Consider the following 16,454-nt stretch of genomic DNA (forward strand, 5'->3'; position numbering starts at 1 on the left):
CGTGTGTGAGTGAATCAAATGCCGCTGTTGGAGTTAAGCATCTCATTCCCGCTCCTCCCCCAGATTGCCACAGACCGAACGGGCAAAGGAAACAGAGAGAGAGTCAGGTCAAATATGAAAGGTCAACATGACCATACGCGAAACTGGAAATGATCGTCTCGTATAACTCCGAGTTATATGGTACCATGCTGGCTTCCACTTGCTTTCAAGATCCGAAAAAAGCCCCACCCGACTTTGTTGGAGCGAAGATCAATCATCCTCAAGGACCAGGTGACAATATGCATGCCTAAGGCATGCTAATAAAGCTTCACGGCGAGATGGGCTCATTTTCAAGATCGACACGGCAGAAGCCCGCGAGCCCACCCCAAGCCTCGGAACCATAGAAGTAATGAGGTGTGATAGACGGCCGCGGTGCATGCCCCATGGGTCCCCGTGGGTGTTGGTATGGTGAGTGTTTTGTTTCAGCCCATGTACCCCTCTTCGCAACCCCAACTCAATGTACAGAACATCTGCGACAAACTCCCTCATCCGAGGTATATATCTCCCACTGAAACGACTGCATCGAGATAGTAAACTTCTGGTCGCATGAGCTCACATATCTGCTCAGGGTAAAACTCTATGTATGCACCCAGACCGGACTTAGCTCGTTTCCCCCTATATCGCTGAAAACTGATAGTCATATGGCGAAGTGTGTTCACAACTTCAGTCATCTGCTTCAGTTCCGTCAAAACGTAGGGTTACGTCGATGCAGGTCATGTCTTGGCTGTCCACTCAATGCCAGGTGCTGCGAAAATCGTCCCCAATTGCAGATCCATGGCATTATAGGCGTCAGCCTGCTCAAAGTCGAGCGGTATCCCGTCCAGAGGAAGGCTCTGGTTTGGTTGCGCTGAAGCAATAGAACCCGAATTGTTGCATTCGGTTGGTGCCGACGAAGTTGAAGCGCTCTCGCTCCGTGGTGCAGGTTCTCCTGTCATGTCCGACATCATGGCCGAAAGCTTACCTTCCTCATCTTGGTCTGAGTCGAGCTCAGGCAGAGCGGCTTGGATAAACGATCGTAATTTGGCAATGGGCCGTCTTGCTTCGTATTGGTTTTCTTCGATAGACTCCGATACCATCATCTTGACCGTTTCAAAGATGTCCCGGTACTTCCGCGCGACCGGTAAGCGTTCCGTAATAATGTAGAGTACAATGCTACAGGCGTTCATGTCGTTGCTGCTGTTGATGCCGAGAACATCTTTCGGTGAGGTCCAAACACAGTAGATCAATGCCATTCCCGCGGAAAACACAGAGACTAGATCGATGAAAGAGAACCCAATGGGCATGGCTTGATGGAGCTTCTTATATGTTCGACAAACGCCGCCGCAGGCATCGGTGCATCTTCGAACAAATTTGGTCTGAAACTCTCCCAAGAGAAGGAAAGGGCGCAACAAGTAATGTAAGGACTTGTAATAGTAAAGCATCTATACCGTACGATATCAGCAATGTTCAAGAAGATGCATGTTATTCTCACTAGTGGGAAGTGCCTCACATAAGTATTGTACTCGACACCGGCTGTCATATGGGAAGGTGAGTTGAAATCCACTGGGATACGTGACTTCCATCCTTCAAGCTTCTCGAGAAAGCCTTCAACCTCCATCTCGGTTAAAGTAGTGGGCTGATCGACTCTGTAGATGGACTGCTGAATGTGCGACTCCATGACGCGGAGTTTACAGACGTGTATGAACCCAGTCATTGACGGTGCTTGCGGCAATATCCTGGATCCTGGCAACTCAGACGCTTCGTACGTCGTTTGAAGCATTTCAAAGTGTTCGGTCTCTTCGTCTATATCTAGGGGAAGCTGACACACGCAGTGTCAACTTTATTCTTATGAACTTGCGACGGAATGGTGCTTACCTCGACATCAAAGTCTCGATCTGATATGGCAAATGGCCTACCTGAAGAAGTAGATACCTGGCGGTCTAGGCAATAGCAAGTCCAAAAGACTCTTTTCCGCATCTCATATTCATAAAGCGATTCGGGCTTGCGCATTTTCCGATGTAGACCTAGGTCAATGCACTGCCTCATAGCCAGCCCGATATATGTCCAGGCCCCTGGTCCTCGGGGTGAACTTAGACTGTATATTGAGAGCAGGAGCAGGAATTGAATTGAGCGTATGCCATGAAGCCGGATAATTTCATCGATGTTTTTCATTGCTGCGGCTAGATGCTGATTGGGGAAGAAGGTCCCGGTTTCTCCAGCAGCCTCCAAGTACCGACCTGCAATGGCATAGACCAGATGTAAAACACTCGTGCTGGTCAAAGTAAGTAATGTTGTTAGCTGTTCTCAGGACTCTGAAACCTACAAGAATACGTCGGAGAGATTATCGCGCTCAGTATGGAGTAGGTGTATAAAGGACGTCTGCAGAATAGGCCAACAAGTGGCAAAATGGCTCAGGTAGCAATCGAATAGCCTTTGGGCAACCCCGGCCGATATCTGAGGAAATCTCGCCGCATTGTCTGAGGTCGATACAGAGGTTTCCGAATCTGGGCTCAGTTGCTGCCAGGCGGGCTTCTTCGGAGCGTCCACCCGTTCTTTTCTAGCTTGAATAATGCTAGCAATCACTCTGTTCATCGTGATCTGCGATGAACTCCCGAAGAAAGCCCCAGGAGCTTCGATTGACAGGTCACCCAGGATATCCATCACTGTGCCAGTAGCAACTCTGGACTGATGACTGAGGCTCTGCGACGCGATATCGGATCGAGAGTCCGAGGGCGCTGGAGATGGTTTCCATTGTATAACAGTGGGAGATTCGACTGATTCGACGGGGGTGAGGACAGTGGTAAATTCACCATTTTCTGTGTGCCGTTTACGCTTGCTGCGGGTATTACTTATACCCTCCCTTCGAAGAATCGACTCGAGCTCAGCTACCCGGTCTTCTACAGCTTGGACCGACTTCTGCTGGTGATCTCGGTGGTCTCGATGAATAGTCATCGACTTGGGCGGGAGATAGATGCAGTCGGCCCCAAAGTCTTGGCCTGTAACCGATCTTTAGCAGCAACACCTTCTACACGTTCTTAAAGTAGGAAGCGCTGCTCCGTACTAGGGGATTTGGCCACAATATAGCCGATGATGAGGTGACGCAAGTCTCATGGTCAAGCTTACAGTTCAAACAGGGATGCAGCCCATTGCATTTGTGCAGCAAGACTGTCAGTGGGCATTCATTTCTCGGAAGTCCAAGATTGATAGACTTATCTGTTTTCTCCTCTTGCATCTATTGAGTCTGTGTTAGGATGCGTGGTTCAAGGACTAAGAGCAGTAAAGTTTGAGGAAGACTGACCGTTGACAGGCGACAGCGACTCTGGGCCTCTTCATTGGTCGCGGAGCTGTCTCCTTCTCCTTAGGGGAAGTACACACAACCACCTCGTTAATCATGGGACTATCCATATCCCCTGGTAAAAGAGTATTAAGTAGAGTGCAGCGCACTCGAGTCAACGAATATAGATGGAACGTACAAGAGACGATAAAAATGACAGCTTGCGTCACATTGTGAGCGAGCCTTGGGGAACAATGTGCGGCTTGGGATTCCCGGGAGGCAGCGGCAATTATGGCTGCTGTCCATAATTCTTGGAATACTGCCTGCCACCTTCTTGTCCCCGAGAGACTTTGCCGGTATTGTAAATCCGAAAAGAGGAGCCTCGACCTCCCAAGCAAGCCAAGTAGTTCATGTTGATAAGACCCTGTGAGGCAGTGGATGCCATTGCGGGGATCTTCATGGGCGTCCCGCTCGCATCTCCCCGCCCGAAGCCGGGGTAGTTGCGTTAAAGGGCGGCTGCCCAGAATGAGCTTATCAACTTGGCACGATCGTTGGTCAGGTCGTGTCCGGCTCGTGGATACGACGGTTGCTGAAGCTGTAAGTGTGCAAGAGTGTGCTTAAGTAGCGCAGGTGCATCTGCAGTTTACCTAGTGTTCACCTAACCTTAGGTACTTGTAGAAATGGACAGGCAAATGCTCTCCACACCAACATCCGTAGTGAGGAAGTGCACACAGCAGTCTTTGGAGGCAACCACGCACTACATCGAGTGGATGCCAGGCTGAGGTCGACAGTGGATTTGAGTTTCATCAGACAGACCCATGGAGGAAGTTACGAAGCAAGGCATAATTGATTGCAGGAAGGGGCAAAATTCCACCTGTAACATTCAATGTTGAAAGACTGGTAGGTGGTAGGTCCACCTGATCTGGATCTGAAATAACCAGACCTTCCGCATGTTGGCACCAAGATCTTATTAACTTTCACCCCGCATTGCACTACCACAACCAATCAAAATCCTCCACCGCGAATATAACGAGTGGTATCTTGAACTTCTACCTAGTATCTTCGCAAGGACAGACTGGTTCCCAACGAGTGCTACATGCGCAATGAATCAATCCGAACGTCATTTTTCCTTATCCTACTCAGTCCGTATCATAACATATCACCTACCTACATGAGTACCCTAAGCAAGGTCTCAGTTATCATAGCAGATCTTCATCGTGCAAGGAAACGGGAAGTACGCGCCCTGATCTTCTCTCATATAGACATAGAACCCTCCCGGACGCGGCACCTTCTTGAGCTCTCCCTGAGGACCGGGAGCCCGACGGACATTGCGGAGCTTGAACACGGCGCGGAACATCTCGGTGAGAGCCGCCTGAGCCGCGTTGCGTCCGAGGCAGGCATGCGGCCCGAGCCCGAAGTGGATGTAAGCATCAAGCGGCCGGCTGGGGTTGACTTCTTCGGGGTTCGGGAAATGGTTCACGTCCTTGGCTGCTCCGACCTGCAATGAGAGGAACATACAAAGTCAGCGGCCGAAATGCGACGGATAATCAGAAGATCGAGCAGAGGAGCGGGGTACTTACAAATGATACGAAGACTCGGTCACCAGATTTGACGTGGACGTCGCGACCGTCGTCTTCGCGGATGACGTCGTCTGAAGCGGCCTGTCGGTAGGACCCAAAGGTTCCCGCCAGACGAATACCTTCCATACAATATCCGAGTAGCATCGCGTCCGTCTCGGCCGATGCAGGAGAGTTGGCGATGTGGTACATCTCCGGGATGTGCTTCACACCATGCGGACCAAGGTAGAAGTCAACGGCTTGTGCGAACTGCAACAGATGTCAATCAACAAGCCTCTGGTAACCCGTGTCAGTTCGATGGGGTTATATCAGTTGCTTACCACTTCGGCGATGTTGGGAACACTGGCTCCTGCAGTGGGCAGCAGATGGCTCCAGGCGATGTCGCTGACGCTGAGCCCGGACTTGTGCAGACCCTTGATCAGATTTACGCCATAAGCCCCCAGGGGATCGTTCTTGTCAGGCTTTGCGGCAAAGAATCCGCGGAGACCGATACCGGTCACCAGCTTGACGTTCGCTTCAATGAGCTTGCCGAGTTGCGTGGCCACCCCCTTTGCCGCTTGCCGCAGTGGGAAGGACTTCACGGGATCAATATCGAAGAACTAGAGGCCATCAGTCAGTCATTTCTGCAGTAGAAGTGATCCAAACCAGTGTGCTTTTATGATGACTTACTATACAGACGAAAATTATGGCGAGGACCATATAAAGCTCGTGCTCCGAGTAAATACCCTTGGGGTTGTCTTTGGTCTTGAGCGGTAGGTTGAACATTCCTTTCGTTGCCAGTTAGCGCAGGCATATAAGAAAGATCCAGGAGAAAACCCACGAGAAGCAAAGTGCACAGGGCCGATATTTCCGACATCACGGATGACATCGACGAAATTCTTCCCGGCCAGCTTGTAGCTCTTCTCTTTGATCAGCTTGTCGGTGATCTGGGCGTAGAAGGTCTTGATGCTTGTCTGCCAGTTGTCCTTGTACATCTGCTCGTGCATGCATCGGCGCTGGCCGGCATGGAATGCAGTATCGCCCGACAGCATGAAGCGGCTGCCGCCGTCGCCCATGAGGAACGACAACCCCTCATTCCAGGTGACCTTGTACACATCCTGACGCTTGAGGACATGGGCGGCTCCACCGTACGTGGTGATGTTGACCCTCGGGGGAATGAAGGAGGGTCGGTCGAAGCTGAAGTCGTTGACGCGGCCCAAGTTGGTTAGGATCTTCTTGGTTTCGCTCGGGACACACCTGAGTTGGGTAAGTCAGCTTTGTCTCGAATGTTCAATTGGTTTTCGTGTAACTCACATGGGGTAATGGGCGTAGACAGAGTCGCCCTTGAAATGATTGGGGAAGGCTCTGATGAAAAGCTTGTAGAACACACAACCCTGGTTCATGTTGAGGTCGTATGCGACCTCATTGTAGCCCCAGCTCGTCAGGTAGCGCGGGTGATAGTCAGTCGTGTAGAAGCGATCACCGCGCGTAAGACAAACTGCGTCCGAAAGGATGACACGCGATATGGTGTAGGTTGGCTAACAGCGGAAATAGATCAATCTCAATTGATGGGTCAAACATATACGCAGGTATCAACTTACAGCGATACCGACACCAGGAACCATAGGCTCCTTGGCTTCTTCGGCGACGAGACCCGGGTATAGCTCCACAAAGTCTGGGTGTTCGTAGAGATGACGGAGAGAGTTGGCGATATCGGGGTCAGAGTTGATCTCCTCGAACTTCTCGTACGGCTTGAGACCGAAGTGCTTGCGGAACTCGTTGAGCCCGGCGACGTTCCACTTGCGACCCTGGAGGATGCCGAGGATCTCAACAGGCTTCATAGACTGTGGCACGTTCCTGCCTCCAAAGGAACCGGCGCAGTCTTCGATGGCCGATGCGATGCATTCCACCAGGTCATTGTCGTCGAAAAAAGCCATTGGCACCACGCTTGAAGCCCCCGAAAGTACGTTCGGACGGCTCATCCGCTGTATGGAGTCAGCGCCTTGAAACTGACTAACCAGCGTGACAGTTTGGGGTCCAACTTACGAATACTCTTCTCGAACTTCATGAAACCCATCATCATGTCGTGCGTGGTCAGGTTCAATGGGTCCTTGCCGAACAGCTCCCTGTAGAAGTCCTGAACCCACTTGTCGTCCTTGTCCGAAATGCACTATCACTCGGAAGTCAGCCTCCGTTCATTGGCAATTATTCATCCTCTCAATGAGGGTTGGGACGACATCAAAACCAAGTCCAGTTGGATGATATTCTTCGGTGTCACTTACAGAGTGCCACCTGTAAGCGAGGTTGAACTCGGCAGACACCATGCTTCCGGTTCCTCGTTCGGATCCGGCAAACGTTCCGGCGTTCTTCCCCATCTCGGCACGGGGATCGAGAGTCCATGTGGTGTTGCTCCCTGTCATCTTCCAGTTAGCTAACTTGAGTTCTAAACCTTACGCGCACCTGAGGCAATCACTACTTACGGTTAAGGTTGACGATGTTTCGGACATAGTCGACTAGAGTCTGGTAGCCAAGGGGTTAGTCATTGCTAGCCCAAGCCGGAATGGGAGTCCCAGTTTGACGGTATAGACCTACAATGTTCTATTGGCTCCTGGTTAGCTTTCGGGCCACTCTGCTTACAACTAGCTCCAGGGGGTGCTACTTACTATATACAGGCCGGCTGTCACCAACCGCGCCGTTTGGAAGAGATCATTGTCGTACTTCTTCCAAGCCGCAGCGGCCTTGGTATCGTCAATGTCTGATGAGGGCTTGGTGAATCTTCCATTCTCATTGATGGCTGCCAGGTTCTCGGCTACGTAGTTGTGGAACTGGTGCGAATGTTAGCATCGCCTATTCTTTGCTCAAACATGGTAGCAGGCAAGGGCAAGCAAGGCATACTCTGCTGAACATGATCAAGAGAACGGAGACACCCGGGAACATGCCGACCAGACGCTTATCAGCATATGTGTCGGGCTTCATCTTGCCGTCCTTGAAGGTGCGGATCGAGTCTTGCATAGTTTGGTTGCTGCCGTATAGGGGGGACAAATCGAGGTAGGAGGATGTCTTGGTCTTCGAGATGTCGGTAAAGTCGGTCCCTGAAAGTCACAATGGTCAGTCCTTCCTCAATTTCTGGGCACATATATGCCGCTATCTTTAGCTTCGCTGTTTGGAGGTTTTGCTTACAGAACAGATCCTACGCTCGTGTTAGTATGACTGCTTCCAAGTTTCATTACGTATAGGTAGCTGCGTAGTTGCTTACATGGATGATGATGGTGGCCCAGTACCACAGCACGCTCGAGACGTTATTAGGATGTTTGCGGTACTGTCGTCGACACATGATGGAGTCGAAAATCAACTCAGGGTCAGGCATCGCGCCCAATGTGTTGATCCCTGGACGACATCTGCGATTGTCGAAACGATATTAGCAGAGCCCCTTTTCATCACGGGAAAGAGTACCCAAAGCTTCGCAGAACTCAAGGATATTTACGTACGATCGTGCATATGTGGAACCTGCAGCTCCGAGCATGGGGTTCATCGGGTTGTTCCACGATCCATCTGCCATTCGGTACTGGTGTTTGTCGCCGATATAAAGGAGTGGCGGGTGGTCGAGGGTATCCCAGAGTTCATTGATGAACTGGTTCGTTAATTCCTCTCGAAGACGCGAGTTGTGAGGAAGACCAGCAACCAGCTGGATCGTCCTCTCCATGATCATGGTCTTGTCATCGATAATTGGTCCCTTCAGCTTTCCCTTGACGATGTCTATGACCGTCCTCACATCTATGGTTGGAAAACATAACCCATGTCAGTAAGCGGATCTTTGCTGGTGTAGGTGATGTTAGATTATCAGCAGCAAAGGTAACGACCTACCTCTCCTCGTGAGAGCCTGCAAGTCCTTCTTGAGGCCCGGCCGCTTCTTGCCTTCGGTATACGTCCCATCCCCATTCTGAATCGGCAGTGGGCGTCGCGAGGCGTGGATCAGCTGCGCAAACTGTGCGAAGGAAGAGTCGACACCTGCGCGAGTCGGCTTCGGTAGCGGTGGTGCCTTCTCCTTCTTCATGGGGCCTGACATGTTGCTTGTCGACTTGCCGACGCCGACCGAGCTCTCGGAGTTTATGCGCTCCTCGAAGTGGCCATTGGTGCCGTTGCTCCCCTTGGTTCCATTGGTTCCATTGGTTCCATTGGTTCCATTGGTTCCATTGGTTCCATTGGTTCCATTGGTTCTGCTGGTGCCGTTGGTGCCGTTGGTTCCATTGGTTCCATTGGCCTCGTAGGATTTCAGTTCTGCAGACATGGCGCAGCTCGTATATTCAGTACTGGAAGGCGAGATTGTCAGAGAACTTCAAATCAGTGACAAGATGTCATATCCGCCATCTGGGCATCTACGATATAAGTCACAGCGACCGCTATTTTCAAAACAATCTCGGCGCGCCACCTAATTTCCTCATTACACAATAGGGAGAGGATCCGGACTAGTTTCCCAGAAGGCCCTCACCTATGTCGTTTGCTTCCCTGTTCCCGTCATGGGATGAGCTGGTCTATGTCACGGCAGAGGCCCATCTGATCGTCCAATTGCATCCCGCCGGCGTCTTGCCGGGCTTGTGCTGTGAGACCACACGACGTATATGGCAATCCCTGAGCGGGGTAGGTGCAGCGCCGGCAGCGTCGATAGTGATCGTCCGCTTCAATACAAACCCTGGCCATGGCGGCCAGCGTCTGAGGGCTTGATGCCAAGATAGCTGCAAAAGCAAAGTTTTCGTGCCGCATGTCTGACAAGTTTGCAACCTCATTTGCCGTTGCTTATTCGAGCAGCCGACATGCAGATCCATCACGATTCCGTCGAGAGGCGTGGCTTCATTGCAGCTGAACATCCCAATGATCAACCAGTCAAAGCCGTCGCGGATACCCTCCCTACTCCCGTGATTATCGTGAAGTTACAACAACCAGGCAGTGGGTCACGCGGTCTAAGACATGATTGTTGCGGCGACAAGAACGGGCGGCTGGGACACGCTAACAAGAAAAAGCCTCCAACAGCTACCGAAGCTATTGACCCCTAATGCGGCCGTGATAAGCCAGCCACCAACTGGCAAATCATGAGCCAGCTTCTGGCACAGACACAGCCCGCGAATTAGAATTGCGGGTTAGGAAGATCAGAAGTATTGGGGGGTTGGTTCTGCATCACTGGAGCAGCGGGAGGAATGTTGGATTAAGCCACTCTACCGCTTGAGGTCAATCTCGATATCGCACTATAACGGCTCAAGCATTGTACAGGCTGTAAGGTTTGACGATACTATACCTCGCCAAGGCCAGTAATCCCATGAAGGCCCCAAAACGGCAACTAGAGCCCTTCCAGTAGCTCGTGAAGAAGACGGCAATCCCGGCTCGCCACAGGTAACCACATCGACCACGGCGGCATATCCAATATTCAAGATACTAAAGTTGTGATTAGCTCGACGGGCTACCGTTATGATATTAGCTCGCTCGGTGGCTTTTGCTAGCCTTCAGGATGCTGTGCGTCGATCGCGAATCCACACTATTCCGAGACATGGCAGCCCGCGTCGGATCTACCTTGGACGACGAGGTTCATGCATACAGAAGGGGACTAAGCCAGTGGACGGTCTTCCCGTCAAGGATACGGCGGCATGCAACTTCTGTCGCCTGTGAGTGGTGGTGGCATTGACAAGTATCAAGAATACCGTGCCAAATCTGTCATGCAACCGTACGACGAACAAACTTACACACTTGACTAAATTCTTACTGGGCGCCTTGTAATAGTCTCTATATTACAGCGCATATCGTGTTGGGTCGCACAAGATACCTGGTCCGACTTACACCAGAGCCCTTGAAAGGGTGTAAAGGCTGGAACTGACCTATTCGCCATGATGGATAAGTCGCATCTCGCCCCGAATGCTCAGACTGGGCGGCTTCGTTCCAACTCACAGGACTCTACGTTCCAGCCCATTATGAACCCCAACACAGAGACTCGACGGGCGCCTCGTAAGCTGGTGCTCTGTTTCGATGGAACCGGCAACAAGTTCCATGGAGACGATAGCGACTCAAATATCCTGAAAATCTTCAGGTGCCTTGACCGCACAGCGGGCGACCAATATCATTACTATCAACCAGGGTAACTATCCCCCAAGTAACATGACAAGTTCTCCGTTGAAGGTGCTAATTCTGATGATAGTGTACGTATATGTTCTATTTTGCTGTAAAAGCTTGACAATGTCAGGAGCTTATACCTCCTTGTAGATCGGAACCTATGTCGTGTCTAGCTCCCTCACGCACACGAGCACGGCCGCTCGCATCCGGTCCTGGTACCTCAAGATGAAGGACTCGGCCGTGGGCAGCTCCTTCGACCAGCACGTCGTGGGCGGCTACCGGTTCCTGATGCGCTTCTACAGCCCCGGGGACGAGATCTACTTCTTCGGGTTCTCCAGGGGCGCCTACGTGGCGCGCTTCCTGGCCGAGATGCTCGACTACGTGGGCCTCTTGTCGCACGGCAACGAGGAGATGGTCGTGTTCGCGTGGAAGGCTTTTTCGCGCTGGCAGGCCCGCCGCACCGACAACTCGGAGGAGGGCGTGGCCCAGAAGCGCGAGATGTACCGCTTCATGAAGGGGTTCCGCGAGACTTTTAGCCGGCCCGTCAAGCGCATCCGATTCCTTGGTCTCTTCGATACCGTCAACTCGGTTCCGAGGTTCGAGGCGGCCTGGATGCAGCGGTCCAAGTTTCCGTACACAGCGAAGACGAACGCGAAGGTAGGCAAGACATTTTCAGATTCATTAGCTCTTGGGACTCTATCATCACAGTGCTGAATATTTCAGGTAATCCGCCATTGTGTCAGTATCGACGAGCGGCGAGCCAAGTTCCGCCAGGATCTGATCTACCAAGGAGCTGCCGAAAATGAGAAGAAACACAAGCGCCACCACTACCGTCCTCAATTCAACGTGTCGCGTGGTAAGAATGCTAGTACCAATGGCGCTGCTGCTGACACCCCGAACGAAAGATACCGTACCAGGAGGTTGGCCGTGTCTCAGCCGTCGCAGCAGCAACCACGAAACTCCGTCGCCGAGGAACGAGGGCGCAAGGACACGTTGAAGCTACCGGATACCGAACGGACCTACCGGCCTCACTCGAGGTCGAGGTCCAGGACGTCACGAGGCTCGGCGGAGGCCCCTTCCACGTCCCATGTTGACTTCGAGTACGAGTCGGATTCTGAGGACGACTGTCAGGACATTGATGAGATTTGGTGAGCTCCTTCTCATGCCACTTCATACGGCGACTACTTACTTTTTCCTAATATATCACTAGGTTCGCTGGTGGCCATGGTGATGTTGGTGGAGTATGTGACCCTTTTTGACGCTGACTCTTATGTCGTGATCGTCGCTAAATTGAGTCTCTAGGGATGGGAGTATATACCCGGCAGTAAATCAGCAAGCCACGTGCCTCTGGCCTACATGATTAGAGAAGCACAGAAAGCCGGTAAGTCTGTTCTTTCTCGCGGACAGTAAATGGCTATCATTGCCTCTACACTCACTTTGTCATCGGCCTGCTTTGGTTATTACACTCTTCTTACATGACCACGTAGGCCTTCATTTCGATCCCGAGAAGCTTGTTGAGCTGGACTGCACCGCCTCGCTCGACAACGAGTACCTCAACAGTCCGCCACAGAGCTCTGGAGGTCAGACTGACGGCGGTAACGGGAGGGTTCCCGATATCCATATCGACGCCGCGAGCCCGAGCCCTGAGAGTGCCGAGGAAGAAAAGAACATGGATGCTACCGACTGGAGCCACTTCAGCGGGTCCCACGTCGACAATGGGCATGAGAAGAAGAACCAATACCACCTTCACCCGTTCCACGAAATGATGCACCAGGCCCACGTCTCACTCATTCACGACTCCTTGGAGTTTGGCTCGGGGCTGAGCTACACGCAAGTTATGAGCTGGAAGATTGTGAGTCTCTCAATCAGCCCATCGCCCCTTACTTGGAATTCCGAGACTGGGGTATTGTCTTCAAGCTGCTAATCTACTACTATCTATAGATGGAGTACATGCCGTTCCGTCGAATGGACCTCCAATCCGACGGGTCGTGGAAGCCTATCCGCTGGCCCCTTCCCTGTGGCGAGGTGAGGGACATCCCACACACCGCGCGGGTTCATGGTTCGGTCATCCGGCGGATGAAGCTGGATCCCAAATACAGGCCCGGCAATCTGATCGTCGGGGGTGGTGGGCGTGGGATGCGCCGCGCGCCGGAGTCGTACGGTATGGGAGAGTGGGAATGTGTTGCGGAAGAGGGCGATCCCGTCGGTGAGGTATGGGTCAAGAAGACGCCAGCTCCGTCGGAGATGTAAATCGGGGAGTTGATTTGATTGGGCAATGGCCGCTCGTTTGGAGGTGAATTATTGGTCTACGTTTGTTCTCAATCCCCTCATATCTTTTTGTATACTCTTTAATAAGGAAGGAAAATGCGAAGCACGTTCTATGCACCTCGACGTGTATTGGTTGGAGGATGAGACACGTTGGCTGGGGGTACCTTTGCTCAGGGGTAGGACAAGGAGGGGAAAGGTCGATCTCGGAATTGTTTCAGCTGCCCAGATGGTGGCTGCGGATTATCAACGTCACATCTAAGACAATGTGGTAGAAATCGCCGACTGCCTCCTTGCGTGCGTGCGTGCATGCTGATGTATGCAGTGATCTCCCTCCCCAGCTTCAACCATGGTATGCAACTACACGTCAACTCACATGTAAGACAATATGTGTACGTTCTTGAAGAGATAGTGATTAGTATGCCTATAGAAAATCTCCGATCTAAGCAACTCGGCGTCTGCAGGGCGTATACCATCATCATCAAGCAAGGGGGTTAAGTAACCAATCGCCTTTGACGCTATTTCTCGTCTCCTGCAGTGCACTCTAAGATCTGGCCCTATCAGAAGATAGCAATAGCACCGGGAGGACTTGCGGCCCCTCCGGTGATGTTCAGTGGCGCACTGGTGAGGAAGAACGTCCAGCGCCCGAGCTCGCTGCACGCTTCGCCGAGCCCCTCGAGGTTCCAGAGCTCGCCCAGCGGGGTCCCCCACCAGACCAACAGCCAGTCGTGCAGGAGGAGCGAAGGGTAGTCGTTGTCGGGCGGCGAGGGCAGCGCCTCAACCGCGACGTTGTCGGCGACGACGGCGGCGAAGTGGCGGTCGTACAGCCAGCGGAGCATGGACTCGCGGGGCGCGAGGCCAATGGAGCGGAAATTGGCCTGGGTCCCCTCTTGTCGCTCCGGGTCGCTGGCCGCGTCGTGGCGCTGGACGTAGCCGGTGCGCACGAGCAGGATGTCGCCCTGCTTGGTCTGGGTCCCGTGCTGGTCGGCTAGGGCGGCGTCCAATTCGTCGGCGGTGATCTCGTAGCTGCCCCAGGGATCGGGTGCGGCTTGGCCGATCTTCGCCCAATATCGCACCTACGTAAGAAGAAGGTAAGGGAGGGATGGTGCAGGGTAGATCTTCGGCGTTTGGACATACTTACCATGTCGATGAGGACGCCACGTCCTACAATGCCACCGCGGTCACAGAAGTCTGCATACGAGTTAGCCACCGCCGAAGGGGGAGTAGTAGATGTAGATTGGGTGACGTACTGTGGATGCCCCTTTTCTTGGATTCTCTGGCTTCTCCATAGGTCAAGCCGTTGTAGAACAGATGTTGCTCTGAGGCTGACCACTTTCGGCGTTCATCAGCACATGGGATCGAATCAAATTTTGCACTGAGATAAAGAATGGAAGTTTTACGTGTCTGAGACTATCCCACTGCGAGCAAGCTTGGGTGTTGATCGAGATCTCGTCGTCGAAAGCATAGCTCTTCTGTTCGGTCTGGGACATGTCGAGCAGCCGGTGGTCCACTATATTGCCATTGTTTAGTAACGGTACATGGATATAGACTATTGATTCGAAGTGACAGCCAAACTTACATATCTTGCGACCCCAAGTTGGAAACTTGAGGGAGTCGAGAGGCCAGTCCAACTGCACATGTTTGCCAGTCTGGATCTCGCCGCTGGCCTCTTTGACCACTTCGGGTGTCAGCAGGTTGATCGACCCAATCTCATCTTTTTGGCCGTCCCTGTCATAGAAGCCCCAGAGGCACCCTTGTGGTGCATCGGGAACCGGTGGCAGATCTTCAAACTTTGGAAATACGTAGGCCACCATGGTGAATTAAGTCATGTTGTTGCATTCTTGAAGATTGACATTAGGAGTCTCGGGATTGCCTTTTTTTTTCTGGTGAGATATTTTACTTGCGATGCCCGTGTAACATGTTTTTATGCCCAGTTTACAACTGCAACGCAGTGACGTGTGCAAGTCTGCACTCCTGCGGAGTTGAGTAAAGATAGACTGCGGGGGTTCATGGGGTATGGGGTACATATGTATCTTGCATGGTGCCACTTTTGCATGTGTAGTTATTGCGGGAGAATCAGGGGCCAGGGCTTTTCACCCAATATAACATCATGTCCAGTTTCTGGGGTGATTATAAATTTACAAGTCTATCGTCTTCTTGTCGTCGCCTTTGATCTCCGAATACCAGGAACGCCAAGCAGCTTGTTGGTAGGCCCTTGAAGTGTGAGCAGAGCCAGCAACGCCGCGACGCCAGGCAATAATTAGTACAGATGTTATACAAGCTCGTCCTAACCAACCCTACCAGCCATATAATTGGGCTAGTTCCCTGCCTATTCTCCCACTGGCATCATGTGGTGGGCGATTTGAAGTGTCCTGAAGCCGTCTCGGAAGGTGAAGAGGAAGACCTTGTCAGCATCTTGCAAGGCAAATGCGACCGCACATTCCCCGTCTTCGTTGAGCTCGCCCCTTCGGGCCCAGAAGTGCGCCTGGTACTCAAAACGCTTGAAAAGCTCTCTTAGCTTCTCATCCTGGGGCTCGTAGCTGGGCTCTCGTTTGCTTGTGAATGGCGGCATAGTTCCTGACGGGTCGACGACGACAGTACCGGTAGAAGATTGCATGTCGGGCACATGCAAATTAGCAGCAATCAGCACCGTTGAGATCTGCTTGGTGTCCGGGTCCTTCTCGATGATGACGAGCGTGTCGCTCTCGGGGACCAAGTCCTTGCCGCAGTTGTCGTCGCCCAGAGGGTAGCTAGGCAAGGGACCAAACTCGCTGACCGTGTCGTGGGGGAAGGTCTTAATGACGTGCCGTTGGCGCTGGAACGTGAGGTCCCGGAGCGCGTCCTCGTCCCCGGCGATGCGCGCGGCCTGGATACGCTCCTTGAACTTGGTGTCCTCCTTCTGCATCTCCTCGAGCTCGGCCATCTCCTTGGCCATCTGGCGGTACTCCCAGTAGACGTATCCGAAGTAGCCGGCAAAGGTGAGCGCGGACCCGATGGCCATGTCACGGAACCGGTGGCGCCATGGCTTCGGCGGCGGGTGCATATAAGGGTTCTGCGGTGGCGTGTAGTTGATCCTCGGGGCTGAGCCGGTGCGGAATTGACGGCGTGTGAACGCGGGAGGTCTTGGTGCAGCTGCTCGGAAGGCTCGTGCCGCCCTGAAAGGCGGCGGAGGCCGCAAGAGTATCCTCATGGCTCTTTAGCACTAGGCGATATGACCCAGTAGCAAGTCAGCGAAGCGTTGGTGG

The 16,454-nt window shown here is 52.6% G+C and overlaps 5 protein-coding genes across 5 annotated transcripts; 1 reads left to right on the forward strand and 4 right to left on the reverse strand.

Moving 5' to 3' along the window:
* Nucleotides 1–752: 752 nt before the first annotated feature.
* Nucleotides 753–3,014, reverse strand: PG997_002399 (uncharacterized protein; the record flags this gene model as incomplete). The annotated part of the gene is made up of 4 exons (XM_066806714.1): nt 2,342–3,014; nt 2,109–2,290; nt 1,529–1,827; nt 753–1,460 (listed from the first exon to the last, which is right to left on the reverse strand). Exons 1-4 carry the CDS (start codon nt 2,968–2,970, stop codon nt 753–755), a joined length of 1,818 nt encoding a protein of 605 aa, XP_066674010.1. The 5' UTR covers nt 2,971–3,014.
* Nucleotides 3,015–4,484: 1,470 nt separating this feature from the next.
* PG997_002400 (uncharacterized protein) lies at nt 4,485–9,136 on the reverse strand (the record flags this gene model as incomplete). Its single annotated transcript, XM_066806715.1, has 17 exons — nt 4,485–4,790; nt 4,873–5,118; nt 5,190–5,468; nt 5,539–5,636; nt 5,690–6,105; nt 6,163–6,386; nt 6,450–6,833; nt 6,863–7,018; nt 7,131–7,261; nt 7,329–7,368; nt 7,441–7,446; nt 7,512–7,673; nt 7,744–7,940; nt 8,029–8,038; nt 8,105–8,246; nt 8,337–8,622; nt 8,713–9,136. The coding sequence occupies 17 exons, from the start codon at nt 9,134–9,136 to the stop codon at nt 4,485–4,487; spliced, it is 3,507 nt and encodes a 1,168-aa protein (XP_066674011.1).
* Nucleotides 9,137–10,724: 1,588 nt separating this feature from the next.
* Nucleotides 10,725–13,194, forward strand: PG997_002401 (uncharacterized protein; the record flags this gene model as incomplete). The annotated part of the gene is made up of 7 exons (XM_066806716.1): nt 10,725–10,921; nt 11,118–11,601; nt 11,668–12,092; nt 12,155–12,185; nt 12,247–12,325; nt 12,432–12,796; nt 12,886–13,194. The coding sequence occupies 7 exons, from the start codon at nt 10,725–10,727 to the stop codon at nt 13,192–13,194; spliced, it is 1,890 nt and encodes a 629-aa protein (XP_066674012.1).
* A 575-nt stretch (nt 13,195–13,769) lies between these two features.
* PG997_002402 (uncharacterized protein) lies at nt 13,770–15,023 on the reverse strand (the record flags this gene model as incomplete). Its single annotated transcript, XM_066806717.1, has 5 exons — nt 13,770–14,285; nt 14,351–14,400; nt 14,460–14,541; nt 14,610–14,719; nt 14,789–15,023. 5 exons carry the CDS (start codon nt 15,021–15,023, stop codon nt 13,770–13,772), a joined length of 993 nt encoding a protein of 330 aa, XP_066674013.1.
* A 515-nt stretch (nt 15,024–15,538) lies between these two features.
* PG997_002403 (uncharacterized protein) lies at nt 15,539–16,399 on the reverse strand (the record flags this gene model as incomplete). The annotated part of the gene is made up of 1 exon (XM_066806718.1): nt 15,539–16,399. The coding sequence occupies one exon, from the start codon at nt 16,397–16,399 to the stop codon at nt 15,539–15,541; it is 861 nt and encodes a 286-aa protein (XP_066674014.1).
* Between the last annotated feature and the right edge of the window lie 55 nt (nt 16,400–16,454).

The sequence above is a fragment of the Apiospora hydei genome, assembly GCF_038363865.1.
Source record: "Apiospora hydei strain CBS 114990 chromosome Unknown utg000003l_segment0_segment0, whole genome shotgun sequence".
Taxonomy (NCBI): domain Eukaryota; kingdom Fungi; phylum Ascomycota; class Sordariomycetes; order Amphisphaeriales; family Apiosporaceae; genus Apiospora; species Apiospora hydei.